The sequence below is a fragment of the Gorilla gorilla genome, chromosome 10, assembly GCF_029281585.2.
Source record: "Gorilla gorilla gorilla isolate KB3781 chromosome 10, NHGRI_mGorGor1-v2.1_pri, whole genome shotgun sequence".
Taxonomy (NCBI): domain Eukaryota; kingdom Metazoa; phylum Chordata; class Mammalia; order Primates; family Hominidae; genus Gorilla; species Gorilla gorilla.
In genome coordinates, this window is record NC_073234.2 from 68,497,846 (window position 1) to 68,514,881 (window position 17,036).

A 17,036-nucleotide genomic window follows, 5' to 3' on the forward strand; every position below is an offset into this window, starting at 1 on the left:
ATCAGTCCAATACAAAGCTCTGCCCAGTGCCTTTGCAACTCTGAACTCACAGACATTTTAAATCCTTCAGGGCTATATGTTAGGCATATGCAGTCATTTACATATTTTGACATAAAAATTATATAAGATCAAAATATCATTTACTTCATTACATACGTGATTTGGGAAAGAAGAGATGTTTCATAGATTTGGGGTTGGGGGACTTTTCATCTTTTAGACACTGTGGATGAAAAGCTGCTAGGTAAGTAAATTATATCCTCAACATAAATTAAACATCTTGTAGGTATAGACTCAATCTTTAATGACATTCAGTTTAGTGTAACTAAAAACATTTCTGAATCACCACAACACTCTAAATTCTGGTACTGTGTAAAATTACCACCAATTGCTGAGTTCACTAAGTAAATGGGGACTGTAGGAGAGAGAATTCAGACTGATGTTATGATCAATAACATTCCAAAAGCCAAAAATATCCCTCATATAATTAGAGGAATGACGATAAGCTAATCTAGTTTCTGCCACTTTTTCAACCCCTTCTATACAACATGGTTACTAGAAATTCAGGAAAGTATGGCAACAGTAGCAGTAGCTCAAAGGTAACCAGCCTAGAGTTCAACAATGAACAAAGCTCAGTCAGTCACTGTAACAGCAACAAATATCCTGAACAGTCATAAAGGTTAACATGACTCTAAAAATGCCTTTCTGTCAGGAAATAATCTTTTAGCATAGTAACTGGCAGATACAAGGATTCAATATTTGTCAAATATTAGTACTAGGCTAGGGCCCACTTGTGGGATTAAATGTGCCTCTGGATAATATAAGAATGGAGCTAAGAACAAAAAGGAAGGGAAATAAAAATCTCAAGAGATAATATATATCTCTTGAAATATAAAGAGAAAAATAATAGGAATAAAGAAGAGAAAAGACAGAAGACAGCAGGATTCAGGCAAGGCAGTGATAGTACCTAGTGTCAAGATTAACAGTATCTTAGATACATAACTTACTTTACATTCTCACAATCTCAGAAAATAAGAAAACCAGTTGCTAATGTATTATTTTCATTTTCACTAAAAAAAAGAAAAAAAAAATTCCCAATTTGTCTCTCTTTGCTTTCATAAGCAAATCTAGCCATACACAGGTAAGAAAAAGAACTCCTCAAAAGATATATATACAAGTGATACAATGCTTCCTGAGTTAGAGTACAATCAATCCATCAGAAAAAGATAACTTATTGTAGCAATACTAAGTAGAATTATATAATAATGTGGCATGTACATGACAGGAACAAGAATAAACATCTAAATAATATTTGATTTATATGAAAGCTTTAAGTTCAAAGAAAAGGGATTTTAAGCAAAGTTCTATATATCTGTGAAAATACTCCATTTGTTTCAAAGTCCATTATGAATTTACAATGTCCATCTCTTCTCAGCCTTTTGGCTAAGATCAAGAGTATGAATTTACAATGCCCTTCACATATTATGTACAGAATACCTCAATTATATATTTACTGATGCTTATGCCTTCTAGCTCTAAAAAGATGCCTACCTTATTATTTCCTGAAATTCTTTCTGTTTCATTTTCAATTTCTTGTCGAATTTCATCAAAATCCGTGTAAAGCTAAAAGTTTTTGAAATAAAAAAGCATAATATTCAAAATAAGATCAAAAGTTCTTAAGCTGGAGGGGGAGTCCATATACTTCAAGGATGTCTATGTATTTGCTTCAGAGAATAAATAAAATTCTAATGTATACATATTTTCTGAGCTAAGGATTCATAGTTTTTTTATGAGTTTTTTTCTGTTTGGATTTTTTTTTTCTTTGAGAGAGGGTCTGACTCTGTCACCCAGACTGGAGTGCAGTGGCACAATCACGGCTCACTGCAGCCTCAACCTCACATCCTCAAGCCATCCTCCCGCCTCAGCCTTCCAAGTAACTAGGACTACAGGTGCATGCCACCACGCGGGGCTAATTTTTTTCAGTTTTTATAGAGACAGGGTCCCCCTATATTGCCCATGCTGGACTCAAACTCCTGGGCTCAAGTGATCCACCCACTTTAGCCTCCCTAAGTACTGGGATTACTTGCATGAGCCACTATGCCTGGCCATTATGAACTTTTCAAAGCTTCCTGATCCCACAACAATTAAGAATCACCAAATCACAGAGAAAATCGGCCTCAATTTCAAGTGTTTTCCAATAAACAATTGTGGTTAGAAACGTTACTAAGATTTATTTTATAAGGAATAGTTATAGTTACTTTAAAATAACGTAATTGCCAATGATTAGAAACTAAATTATCAAGTATTCATACAAAATATTATTTTCAACATTATTTCTTCATTATATGCATGTGTGATTACCTTATTTTTGGTGTGAAGAAATTTACCCCATTCTTCTGCTTCCACCCCTGGAAAAAGAAAAACTCATTTATTGGAAACTATGGAAACTACTTTTTATCTTTAGGAATTCAAAAAGGCAACATAATAAAACACTTACTAACTTGTATTTAATTTTGCCATTAAGTACAAGTTAACAAGTATTTTAAGGTCTGCTAAATTATATTTTTCTAAAATTGTATTTTCTGCTAAATTATATTTTAAAAATTGCATGGTGTATTTCAAAAACATGACCAACTTCAGGCAGAGCTGCTCACAGGTCTTCCCACTAGTTGAAATCTAGATTTTGCAAATAAAATTGTTTATTTCTCTTCATATTTTTTTGTGTAGTTATATTACAGTAAAAGGAATATTCTTTAGTTTTGAAAATCTTACATATAAAAGCAGTTTTCTGACGAAAGTAAAGTTAGTAGCTAAGAAGAAAAATTAAGAATCCCACTGAGTAGTGCAAAAAACGTATGTAACAGATTTACACATATGACTCAAGGAAAAATTTTACAATGTGTCAATGAAACAGCTAATTCTTCAGTTCTTTTTAAAAATTTGGTTTCCTGTTGGTTACCTGTAGAGCCACAACTTGCTGTTCCTTTAAAGAGCGCTCTCATTATTATAGAGCTAGCTGCTTTGTAATTTATACACACTTTCAAGGTGATTTTCCCCCAGGGTCAAGACTGCTTTCCCTTGGAACTGGAGGCAGGAAAGAAATAAAATGGAAGAAAAGGAAAAACAAGAACCCTGGTATATGCAGCGTAAGGAGTTGCCACTCTCCATTAGTTTCCAGTCATAGGTCTGTTCCTCTTGTACTTGCTGAAAGAAGGAAAATAGATTCACTGTTGCACTGTGTGAAGTCGTCTAAAACTTGGAGAGCAAGATATAGTCTGTTTTTCCCAGAAAAACTAGAACTGTTGAATTGTGGAAAGATAATCTAACTTTATCTCCTCCAAACACAGCTGTTTTGCTTTTGTCAAATTTAAAGAAGGTTAAAATATCTTAATAAGTGTATTGAATAATGCATATCAGCCTCCTGAAGTCTAAATAAAAATGATCATAAGATATTCAGACAAACAGAAGAGTGAGTCAGTCCTTTGGTGGAATAAAGGTAAATAAAACCGGATCCTTTTTGCAGATAAAATGCTCACCTACTTGTAGCTTAGTACCTTCTTCCAAGAAGTCTCATTGGAGGACTGGAGTAATCTAGGTGAACAGAACTCACAAAATGCAAGTACTACATACCAAAGAGCTGTTTCTAATTTATCTTATTATATTTAAAAAGGCTTGGCTTCACAAGCATGTCTTCAAAAATAAAAATAAAATAAATTACATTCACCACCAAAAAAGCTTGCATTTTGATGCAATGCCAAAAAAAAACAAGAACCACTAAAACCTGCAATCAATGTGGATGGGCAAATAAAAATGGAAGAAAAAAAAATACACACAGCCTGTAATAGTACATAAGCACACATGCAGGCATAAGAGAAAAAAAGGGTCAAAAGCAAATGGATAAAGGAAACCTTTAGAAAGGTGTCTTGAGTTTTTCCATGTAGCAGGGTCTGTAGTTAAAGAGAAACAGCACAGAATAAGTTTAGTGCTTATCCCTAAAATTTTAAACCTTATTAAAAATTCAAATGTGCAGAAACCTGATCACATTTCAAATGCACATAGCATTCAATCATTCAGAATTTACTGACGAAAGTAAAGTTAGTGGCTAAGAAGAAAAATTAAGAATCCCACTGCGCAGTGCAAAATACAACTAGAATTAGAGGGATGTATATAATATTTTTAAGTCATAGAAACAAAGCATATTGCTTGCCATAACTTATTTTTAACATTTTTAGGAAACAACCTTTCCAATATAATTAGTTATATCTGGCTTGTCTGAAGGTAGTTATCTCAATTGACTGTTCAGTCAGTTACAGATGGAAGTCCTTGTTCTACTCTTTCCCGCCTTCTCACTACTGCACTTGACTAGTCTAAAAAATAAAAATTAAATTTTTAAAATTAATAAAAAAGTTATGTGACCATTATTTCTAATTCTGACACAAATGAAGCACAATTAATTCACTATTCAAAGATTTGGGCCGAGTGTGGGGCTCACACTTCTAATCCCAGCACTTTGAGAAGCCAAGGCAGACAGATCACCTGAGGTCAGGAGTTCGAGACCAGCCTGGCCAACATGGCAAAACCCCGTCTCTACTAAAAATACAAAAATTAGCTGGGCGTAGTGGCACACGCCTGTAATCCCAGCTACTCAGGAGGCTGAGGCAGAAGAATTGCTTGAACCCAGGAGGTTTCAGTGAGCTAAGATCATTGTGCCACTGCACACCAGCCTGGGCAACAGAGCAAGACTCTGCCTTAAAAAAAAAAAAAAACTTTGCCTGAGATATCTGATAACCTACTACGGGAAAAGATAAATTGCCTGATTTTAAAAAATCTACAAAATATACTAAATACATCTTTCAAAACCTTAAAAGTTGGTAAGTATATGCAAGCATTTGCCCCATTAGCTAAGACTGGACTGTATAAGGGTATTTTATTTGAAACATATATTGGATTTAATAGAACACTGCCAGAAAATTAACTCTTGACCTTCGTGGACTCAATCCAAAGGGAGACTACTACGTGTATCACAGCACCCTATGCAGAAAAATTAATCCTATCTTTTTCCTTTAATTCTAATGTGTAATTTTACTGCTTTTTGGGGGGCAACTGATTGCTTTTACAAATAGGTTACTTAATGAAATGGGGGTAAAATTTCAAATTATACCAAGATTTTAAGCATTATTCTATGAAACATGTATGTTTGCATTTTTTTTTTTTTCAGACGGAGTCTTGCTCTGTTGCCCAGGCTGGAGTGCAATGGCTCGATCTCGGCTCACTGCAACCTCCGCCTCCCAGGTTCAAGCGATTCTCCTGCCTCAGCCTCCTGATTAGCTGGGATTACAGGCACCCGCCACCACGCCTAGCTTATTTTTTGTATTTTTAGTAGAGACGACGTTTCACCATGTTGGCCAGGCTGGTCTCGAACTCCTGACCTCAGGTGATCCACCCGCCTCGGCCTCCCAAAGTGCTAGTATTACAGGCGTGAGCCACTGCGCCCGGCCTATGTTTGCATTTTTTAAAAAGAAAACAAAAAACTTTTGCTTTAGTTCAACAACTTTTCTCCCCAAAATAAATTCTTTTTTTTTTCACATTTTTTTTCAAATTTCTACTGACACTGTTCAGAAGTATCATATATAGCACAGTTTTGGCCTTTAATCAGCATGCTACTTTTGGATTTTGTCTCAAAGGAAAGCTGAGGAAAGCTTGATTTATTTCTTACAAATATATGAAAGATAACCGTGGAGTTCTGTTCAAACTGAACCACCACTCTACTCTAAAACATAGTTTAGTATTGTTTTTAATAAAAATTTAACAGAAAATTCTTTTACATGGGCAGAAGTAGGGGGCAAGCTGAAATGACCATAAATCTACATACTGACACCTCAGTTATCCCACAGTTGACAGAATGAAGAATCCTATGCTAAATAAATTTCCTGATGATTGAATTATACCTATTAAACACTAAAATATTTTACTTTAGCCAGTTTTGATGAAGCTACATCTAAAATGGATTATACTTCTCCATGTCATCTTAGAATGTACTACTCTGAATCTAGTATTGGTAACCTAGGTCTTTGTCATGTAACTAAGCCTTCACTGGCTAAAATCCCTACACAAAATGTTAGTAACTAATTTCTTTTTTTTTTTTTTTTTTAAAGTTTATGTTTTCCTCCCTTTCTCCTCTCTTATTATCAGGCTGTCAGGTAGGTCACACCCTTCTAGCTAACTATATTGTTTATCTGCTTCATGGTTTCTAATTTCCTCTGGGTTAGAATGATTTATGATATGCTAGAATTGTTTATTCTAAGGATAAAGAAGCTTTGTTGAAAAACTAACGAACTGTCTATGCTAGAATAAAACACATGAAATCTAGTACTCAAATTTATATAATCTATATTGTGTTTGGGGTAGTTGAGTTGTCATTTTAAGCAAATATATATACAAAATCAGCACTAAGCTTGGAAAAAAACAGTAGGTAGGCAGATTTACTGACCAACCACTAAGAGGAGACATCAACAAAACATAGGGGACATAAAAACAAAGAGATACCAAACAGCTGACACTACGATAGCTGAAAGGTACACCCTTTTCTAACAAGCACAATTTTATCTAAGGAAACACTGCCCACAATTCAAATAGTTTCTGAGAGACAGAATATCATGGGCCCTCTCAAGGTGACAGAAGAAAATGAAAAGTTAAAAAAAAAAAAAGAGAGAGAGAGAGACCTAATATCATATAGTGTCTTAAGGTCTTAGTTTCAGGTGTTTGGTAAATTTGATGAAATCAGTTAGTGGGGATGAAATTTTATAAGTGTTATTCTATACATTTGAAGGTGAACCCCAGACTACTCCAACATGATTAAATTCAAGGTTCAGAATTTCAATAAGTATTAGAGAAATGCAAAGGGATGAATAACATACCCAGAAGCTACCTAATGTAATTAAAAGGCTCCCACATAGCCACTGGCAGTCTATCTGAAAATATTACTTGCAACATCTACAACTACACTAATTTGCTTCAGTGACTAACATTCTAGAGTCATAGCAGATGCTCATGAGGTTTTTTTTCCCCATTAAAAAAAAAAAATTCAAGTCATCACCACCAACAGCTCCTACAGTAAATGAAAAAATCAGACACAAATTAAAATAAGTTTAATTTTGTCAAAACTATCATCCCATCTTAAATCAGAATAAGAAGTAGAATAAAACTGCATTGAAAACAGATCTCTGCAGATAAGTAACAGATATGGTACTCTGCTGCAAAAGTAATTTAATAATTAGAGCTATGTTACAGAGTTCTATAAATAAGAAAGTCTGAGCCAAATACTGATCTAAATAGGAAGATTAAATACGTTACTCTCATTCAACATTTCAAACCTCATTAATATAATTAACATAGGATACATATTTGATAAGCAATTTAAAATCTGCTGATAGACACAGCATTCCCTAATATATTTTCAATTTAATCAAAAAAGAACGGTTATAAAGGACAATGCCTATTTTCTTCTTATTATTATTATTTTTTTTTTTTTGAGACGGCGTCTCACTCTGTCGCCTAGGCTGGAGTGCAGTGGCGTGATCTCAGCTCACTGCAACCTCTGCCTCCTGGGTTCAAGTGATTCTTCTGCCTCAGCCTCCTGAGTAGCTGGGACTACAGGCAAGTGCCACCAAATCTGGCTAATTTTTGTATTTTTAGCAGAGACAGGGTTTCACCATATTGGCCAGGCTGGTCTCGAACTTCTGACCTCGTGATCCACCCGCCTCGTGATCAGCACTTTGGGAGGCCAAGGCAGGCAGATGGCTTGAGGTCAGGAGTTCGAGACCAGCCTGGCCAACAAAGTGAAACCCTGTCTCTTCTAAAAATACAAAAATTAGCTGGGCGTGGTGGTGGGCGCCTGTAATCCCAGCTACTTGGCAGGTTGAGGCAGGAGAATTGCTTGAGCCCAGTAGGTGGAGGTTGCAGTGAGCCAAGATCATACCACTGCACTCCAGCCTGGGCGACAGAGTAAGACTCCCGTCTCAAAAACAAAACAAAACAAAAACTACTCTTTTTTTACATTAAGAAAGATGCATACTACTTCTCACAGGACTTCTAATTATGCTACAGTCACTAATTTCTAATTATCTAATCAATTCATATCTTTTTAAGAATGGATCAAAAATGAAGAGCTGTAAAATAATTCTTATCTCAAATCTGAAATTTACCATTTTCTTCTCCTGTTGTTTTTCGTTTATCTTCTTGTGAAACATGGACCAGTTGCAGAATGAGAGGTCTCCGGGTGACAATTCCAGTACCTCTGGGAAGCAGGTCCCTCCCCACCAGGCTTTCTAGCACTGAGCTCTTTCCGCTGCTCTGAAAACAGAATATATAAAAGAGCAAAATGAGTTTCTTAACACATTTTTTGTTAATTCAATAAACTATATTAACAAACCAGCATACAGAATTATTTTAAAGGAAAAATTAGTGCAGGGACTATTTTTTTTTTTTGAGACGGAGTTTCGCTCTTGTTGGCTAGGCTGGAGTGCAATGGCACAATCTAGGCTCACCGCAACCTCCACCTCCCGGGTTCAAGCGATTCTCCTGCCTCAACCTCCCGAGTAGCTGGGATTACAGGCGTGTGCCACCACGCCCGGCTAATTTTTTGTATTTTTAGTAGAGACGGGGTTTCTCCATGTTGATTAGGCTGGTCTCGAACTCCCGACCTCAGGTGATCCACCTGCCTCAGCCTCCCAGTGCTGGGATTACAGGTATAAGCCACCATGCCCGGCCACAGACTTTTTAAATGAAAGATAATTTTATTTCCTATTACATGATCTATTTGTTTTTAAGCCGGAACCAGAAAATAACAGCCCTGTTTTCCCATAATTATCCCACCTGTTTTGATACTCCACCAACCAGGTTTCAAAACCTACACAATATTGGTATATATAAAATCATGCCTACAATATGTAGTTATTTTACTGTAAATGGGACAGTAATGCATATCTTTTTCTCTAACTTTCTATTTTTATTAATTATTATTATTACAGTGTGTCACTCTATTACCCAGGCTAGAGTGCAGTGGTGTGATCACAGCTTATTGCAGCCTTGACCTCCCCAGGATCCGGTGATCCTCCCACATCAGCCTTCCCAGTAGCTGAGACTACAGGCATGAGCTACTATACCTGGCTAATTTTTGTATTTTGTAAAGGTGGGGCTTTGCCATGTTGCCCAGGCTTGTCTCAAACTCCTGGGCTCAAGCAATCCTCCCACCTCAGTCTGCCAAGTGCTGGGATTACAGGCATGAACCACTGCTCCTGGCCTAACCTGCTTTTATTTTTAATGTAATAATCAGGGATATTGTTCCATATCAATACATTAACTACTTCTGTGTTAATCCCAGCACTTTGAGAGGCTGAGGCGGGCAGATCATCTGAGGTCAAGAGTTCGAGACCAGCCTAGCCAACATGGCAAAACCCTGTCTCTACTAAAAATACAAAAATTAGCTGGGTGTGGTGGCGCGCGCCTGTAATCCCAGCTACTCCGGAGGCTGAGGCAGGAGAATCACTTGAACCCAGGAGGTGGAGGTTGCAGTGAGCCGAGGTTGCACCACTGCACTCCAGCCTGGGCATAGAGCGAGACTCCTTCTCAAAAAAAAGAAATAGCTAAAACAGTATTCTACTATGTATAAAACCAAACCCAAACTGATGAGCATTTAGATGGTTTTTGGGTTTTGCTGTTTTTAACAATGCTGCAATGAATGTGCTTATACATATAACCTTACTCACTTATCTTATTACCTCACTATATTTAGTTCATTTAAGTTAAATTGCCGTTATTAACGAGCATACAGATTTTAAGCATTCATAGATACTGCCAGACTGCAAAGAAGAAGGCATCAAGCTATACTTCCAAGAGTTACCAGTTTGTTCAATTTGCTACAGCTCCATCAGTATTAAGCATCATTGCTTTTTTTTTTTTTTTTGAGATGGGAGTCTTGCTCTGTCGCCCAGGCTGCTGGAGTGCAGTGGCACCATCTTGGCTCTCTGCAACCTCTACCTCCCAGGTTCAAGCAGTTCTCCTGCCTCAGCCTCCCAAGTAGCTGAGATTACAGGCGTGTGACGCCACGCCCAGCGGTTTTGTATTTTTAGTAGAGACAGGGTTTCACCATGTGGGCCAGGCTGGTTTCAAACTCCTGACCTCAAGTGATCCGCCCGCCTCAGCCTCCCAAAGCATTCTTTTTTGAATCTTTGCTACTTTGATAGATGGATACCGACAGCTCATTTAAATTTACATTCCTTTATTATGAAGGTCAAGCATCCTTTTGTTTAATGGCTTTCTGTATTTCTCCTTTAGTGATCTGCTCATTCAAAGGCTAGCATTTTATATATTTCTTATTAGTTTATAATAAAGTTCTTTATCCATAATAAGTATTTCAATTTTCGTTGTTTTAAATATTTTCCAACTTTTTATTCTGAAATTTTCAATGCCACAAAAAAAGTTGCAAGAATGGTAACAGTGAATACTCATATATCTTAACATAATTCACCACTTATTAACATTTTGACACATTTACTTTATGTCTCTCTCTCCTTACATGTACACACAAAGACTTTTTTCCTTTTGCTGTCCCATTTGAGAGTTAGTTACAGAAAGCATGATACTCCACTCTAAACATTGTGGCATGCATCTCCTAAGAACAAGGCCATTCTTCTATAGAACCACAATACAATGATCACATTCAGGATTTTTTTTTTTTTAAGAGATGGGGTCTCATTCTGCCATTCAGGCTGGAGTGCAATGGCGTGATCATAGCTCACTGCAGCCTCTAACTTCTGGCCTCAAGAGATCCTCAGGCCACCTCTGCCTCCCGAGTAGCTAGGATTCCAGGAGCCAGCCACCACACCACTTACATTCAGGAAATTTAACATACATACAATACCAATATCCAATTACTAAATAATCAAAAATATCAATACTAACAGCTAATGGGATAAATAATCAAGTACTATATAAACCTCTATTATACATTTTAAAAATTTCTAAATTTTCCATTTTTCTTAAGTTTGCAATAAACTGTTATTTTTCTATACAGTATATTCTGTACTCTATTTTTTTCTTAGTCAAAACTTGTACTTTAAAAATTTATTTTCTACAAATGCAAAAGTCCTAATTTCATCAGTTATGTCAGACAGGGTCTGCAGGAAGCAGATGGCCCACTCAAATTAGATTAATTTAAAGAGGGTTTATTTACATAGGGACTATTTACAAAGCTGTGGGTGAGGCTTATAGGAAATCACAAGGGATACTGCAGTAACCCAGGCTAGTAACAAGAGAGCAGCTCTCATCATCCCGAAGCCTAAAAGGAAGGACCAGGAGGACTAAGAGTGACACAGCCAGCCAGCCCAAGGCTCCTACATACAGAATGTATGAGATGGGGGAATCAAGACCGGGACTTTTTTTCTCCTCTTTCCTCCAATTCCCTGCCAGGGCTCCTCATTTCCACATCCAAATCAGAAGACAGAGGACATAGGGGCTCATTCATGTTGTCCAGAAAGGTCCCCTATGATGGAAAACACAAATGCTGAATGGATCTGGAGAGTTAAATTGAAGAATATAAGACATGTCTGCGAAACTGCAGTTGTGATATCCAGGGTAGCCCCTCTCATTAAGTAAAACAGGGTGCTTTCCATCATTTCATTCCTGTACTCTGATACTATACTCTGAAATAATTTTAACAACATATAGACATTTCCTGTTCTTTATATGTCTGATAAAATGTGTCCATAAAAAAAATCGAATTCTGATTTTCAAATTTATAGGCATAACTACTCATAATATTCTTAGAATGTTCATTTTTCTTATTTCTAATATTTTACATTCTTTTTTTATGAGACTTTCCAAATGACTATTAAATTGATTTTATTGGCCAAATATTTTGCTGATTTTGCTTTGTAATTGATTTTTTTTAATATTGCTAATTTCTTCTTCCTGGGATTTTTTTTTCTCCTGGTGAAAGGAGGGTTTATCTGTTCTTTAAAAAAACTCCTTGAGTTGAAACATTAGCTTTTTTCTCTATTTCAGTTACCAACACTTGCAACCCTCACCCACCCCTAACATAAACATACATTCCTCTAATCAGTCATCTCTGTCTTCTTTCTTCCACACCAAGAGCTGTGGTTATCAATGACAGTTTGTGACAGAATTAGAATAACACAATTACTTGTTTGCTTTTTATTTCATGTTACACACAGATTCTCAAAATAATAACACCAGTACTACCACCACCACCATTATTACTGAAAGTAGCTTTTTAAATGTTTTGCATATAATCCCTCCATTCTCCTTCCCACCCCTGTACAGATCATATCTTCTTTCAAACCCTCATTTGGTCTTAGTTACGTGTAATACAAATCACCAGTCTTTAATGTGTCTCTAGTCATTCTGATTCTGACGCCCATTCTCTAGTAGATTCCCCAGGAAGGGCTAATGGGAAAAATATTCTTCAAATTCTAGCATATTGTTTGTGACTTTTATTTTTTATTTTTTTTAGAGAGTCTCGCTCTATCACCTAGGCTGGAGTGCAATGGCATAAGCGTGGCTCACTGCAGCCTCCATCTCACTGGTTCAAGCGACTCTCTTGCCTCAGCCTCCCAAGTAGCTGGGATTACAGGTACATGCCACCACACCTGGCTAATTTTTGTATTTTTAGTAGAGACGGGGTTTCACTATGTTGGCCAGGCTGGTCTCAAACTCCTGACCTCAAAGTGATCCGCCCACCTTGGCCTCTCTACTGTCATAGGAGAAAGGAGACAAAGAAATTCCATATTTAAGATAAGAAAGTGTACACCAGCCCGGGAGTGGTGGCTCACGCCTGTAATCCCAGCACTTTGGGACGCCAAGGTGGGCGGATCACTTGAGGTCAGGAGTTTGAGACCAGCCTGGCCAACATGGTGAAACCCCATCTCTACTAAAAATACAAAAATTAGCCGGGCGTGGTGGCAGATGCCTGTAATCCCAGCTACTCAGGAGGCTGAGGTAGGATAATCACTTGAACCCGGGAGGCGGAGGTTCCAGTGAGCCGAGATCGCGCCATTGCACTCCAGCCTGGACAACAAGAACAAAACTGTCTTTAAAAAAAAAAAAAAAAAGACAGTAATCTGATTATTTTCCTTTTTTTTTTTAGAGACACTGTCTAGCTCTGTTGCCCAGGCTGGAGTGCAGTGGTGCAATCACAGCTCACTGCAGCCTCCAATTCCTGGGCTCAATAGATTCTCCTCTCAGCCTTCCAAGTAACTTGGACTACAAGCTCACACCACCACACCCAGCGTGTGCATGCATGTGTGTGTAGACAGGTTCTCACTATATTGTGTGTGTTTGTGTGTGTGTGTAGACGGGGTCTCACTATATTGCCCAGGCTGGTCTCAAACTCCTGGGCTCAAGCAATACCCCCACCTCAGCCTCCCAAAAGTGTTGGGACTACAGGTATGGGCTACCACACCTGGCCCTGATTTTCCTTTACTTATAAAGGTAAGAGACTTTGTGACTTCTGCCTATATGTCTGAGGATTTTTATTTTTCCTTTAAAGTCCAATAATTTTTCTAGACTATGTCTCAGTGTTGGTCTACCGTGTCACTTTCTTAGGTATGTGCTGTACTCTTCCAAAATTTAGTTCCCCATCTACTTTTATTTCATTAAAATTGTCTTGTATTGTAATTTTTAGTACCCATTCTGTTCCCTTGCTATAGTTTTCTTCTTTGGGGACACCTAATATACATATGTTGGATTTTCTTTACTTGTTTCCAACGTGTCAATTTCTACAAAATTCTTTTTACATCTCTTTATTTTTAATGTCTTTCTCCTTTTCAGCTTCTTTCCCTCATAAGGTATTATCTGTTACGTTTACTTGCTCTTGTGTTCCTTCTAATTTGTCTTCATTTCTAAAATAAATTTTGTTTCATTTCATTCATTCATTAACTTAATTTATCCAAGACAAGGTCTCACGCCGTTGCCCAGGCTGGTGTGCAGTGGCACCAGCACAGTCCACTGCAGCCTCAACCTTCCCAGGCTCAGGTGATCCTCCCACCTCACCCTCCCGAGTAGCTGGGACTACAGGCATACACCATCACATCCAGCTAATTTTCCTATTTTTTGTAGAGACAGGGTTTCATCATATTGCCCGGGCTGGTCTCAAATTCCTGGACTCAAGTGAATCCTCCTGCCTCAGCCTCCTAAAGTGCTGGGATTACAGGTGTGAGCCACCATGTCCAGCCATTTTCTTTTATTTATAATACTTCACTATCACTTAATTTTTTAATTTTTCTTATGCAAATTAATTTTTGAAATGTCTTATCATTGTAGTGTCTTCTGTCTTGCCTTTTGTCTTAATATCTCACAGTTTTTGTTTGTTTTCTAAGTATGTCTTTCTGGTGTGCTTTCATTTCCTTGTCTAAGGGGTCTTGTTTTTCTTCAAAAATTTGCATGACATTTGACAACAATCATTTCATACTGTTGACTTTTGAAAGAGGCTTGGCTCTGAATAGCTACTCTGCCTTTATACTCTAAAACTCCCTCTTGTTGTTTTCATACAGTATTCAAAAATATAGTTTCTTGCTTTCCGAGATATCTTGGCCCTGTTTACCTCCCCTGCTTTTATCTGGACCTTCTCTTTCCTTGGTCTGTATTCTTCAGAGGATACTCAATTGTATCCCCGGTTCCTTCTTCTTGTGAGGAGTGGGCCTGGAAGGGAGCTTTGGTTAGTTTTTAAAGTTTCATGAAGGAGCGCTAGTCCCTTCAGACTTTACAACTGATCCCTTTCACTCACCCATTATCGATGTGTGCAATACCCTTCCCAAATTCCCATTTCAGCTGGTATTCTAAAATCGGCCCTTTAAAAAGCTTTCTAGTGATTGCCTTTGGGTTATTCACAATTCTCCGCTCCATCAGATGTTCCACTGCTTCCTTCTGCTTCTTCCAGTATGGATAACAATGGTTTGTTCCCAATCTGCTGGTATTTGAGCGTCTGTAGAGGAACATAGTCAACTAATTTTCTCATACACGTTTTCTATGTGTTTTTGGTTTTCCTATCCTATTTGTTCTGTTTTAGGGGAAAGTCATACAGATATTTAGGAAACTATTCTACCACTGCTGTCATCTTCCCAGGATCCCTAATATGGATATTTAATCCACTAGAAGTATCAAGACTAATGTTTAGCCTTATAAAAGTTATTTTATACTTCAGTCATAAAAAGGAATAAGGTACCGATGCACGCTCCAACATGGATGAATCTAAAAACATTATTCTGCTAAGTTAAAGTTAGTCAGTCACAAAAGACCACATATTATTTGACCCTGTTTCTATGAAATGTCCAAAATATGGACGGGCGCGGTGGCTCACGCCTATAATCCCAGCACTTTGGGAGGCCAAGGTGGGCGGATCACAAGGTCAGGAGTTCGAGACCAACCTGGCCAACATGGTGAAACCCCATCTCAACTAAAAATACAAAAATTATACGGGCAAGGTGGCACGCGCCTGTAGTCCCAGCTACTCAGGATAGGCTGAGGCAGCAGAACTGCTTGAACCCAGGAGGCAGAGGTTGTAGTGAGCCAAGACTGCGTCACTGCACTCCAGCCTGGGCAACAGGGCGAGACTCCATCTCAAAAAAAGAGAAATGTCCAAAATAGGCAAATCTATAGCTAGAAGTAGATTATGTGGCTGTTTAGGGATAGAGTGAAGAAGAATGGGGAGTGACTACTAATGGATACCAGGTTTCTTTCTAGAATGATGGTATATTCTAAAATTAGTTTAAAGGTGATGGAAAGGCCAGGCGAGGTGGCACATGCCTGTAACCCCAGCAATGTGGGAGGCCAAGGTAGGCAGATCACTTGAGGCCAAGGAGTTCAAGACCATCCTGGGCAACATGGTGAAACCTCATCTTTACAAAAAATAAAAAAATTAGCCAGGCAAGGTTGCAAATGCCTGTAGTACCAGCTGCTCAGGAGGCTTAGACAGATGGATCACTTGAGCCAGGGGATTGAGGCTGCAGTGAGCCATGGTCATGCCACTGCACTCCAGCCTGGGCAAGAGAGTGAGACCCTGTCTTAAAAAGAAAAGAAAAAAGAAAAGTTTAAGGTGATGGTTGTGCGACTCTATAAATATGCTAAAAAAACACTGACTTACACATTGTAAATGGGTGAATGTTATGGTATAGAGTGTATCTCAATAAAACTGTTAAAAAACAAAATAAAGGAGAATGACTTCTTAAACAACATACAATATGTACAAAACCACAGAAGAAAAGATAATTCAACCACAATAAAATTAAAACTTCTTTTCCTCACAGAAAAAATTCAGGGAAAACATTTGTGATCCATAAGTAACTGGTAACCAAAATGTATAAATAACTCCCACAAATCAAATTTTTAAAAATACCTAACAGAAAATAATGTGCAGAGATATCAACAAAAACTCACAAAACAAAACCTCAGAGAGCCAAGAAACATGATAAGATGTTCACACTCACTAGTAATCAGGAGGATGCAATAGAAACCACAATGAGGTACCATAAATTTAAAATGTGACTATAGAAAGTACAGATATAAATAAACTTCAGTCTGTTGATGGGAATGTAAATTACAGCCATCCTGAGAAGCAATAGCAATATCCAATAAATATACCCTACAGTCTGGCAATTCCACTCCTTGATTCGTTAGAGAAATTCTCAAACATGAGACATTTATATGAATATCCGCAGTACCACTGTTTACAAAAACAGCTATAGCAAACACTGGGGAACACAGAAATTTCAACAGGATATATTCCTATAATGGACCATTATATAGCAGTATAACTGAACAAACTGGGATTATATGTGTGTATATAAATAAATTTCACATGACTGTGTAAAAAAATATATATAGATTACAGCTACTTTGTGACTGATAGTGAGTGGAACTTCCACCTGATATATCCCTATTATACTATGAAAATGTACAAATACCTGAAATGTAAAAATGAGCCTAATGTTAAGATGGATAGGAAGGACACTGTGACTAGTTCT

General features: G+C 37.6%; 1 protein-coding gene across 9 annotated transcripts in view; it reads right to left on the reverse strand.

The window, feature by feature from the left end:
• The window catches only part of DNM1L (dynamin 1 like), a 65,089-nt gene that overhangs the window by 34,564 nt on the left and 13,489 nt on the right, over positions 1-17,036 (reverse strand). For 4 of the 9 annotated variants that reach the window (XM_019038666.4, XM_055357919.2, XM_019038663.4 and 1 more), the window contains exons 2-5: positions 8,202-8,349; positions 3,906-3,944; positions 2,359-2,405; positions 1,549-1,620 (exon numbers count right to left, since the gene is read on the reverse strand). In XM_019038666.4, coding sequence (XP_018894211.1) covers positions 1,549-1,620; positions 2,359-2,405; positions 3,906-3,944; positions 8,202-8,349 — 306 coding nt within the window. Of the gene's footprint in view, positions 1-1,548; positions 1,621-2,358; positions 2,406-3,905; positions 3,945-8,201; positions 8,350-17,036 lie in introns of those variants that run through there. The other 5 variants (XM_019038661.3, XM_019038665.3, XM_019038667.4 and 2 more) reach the window with 2 other exon arrangements.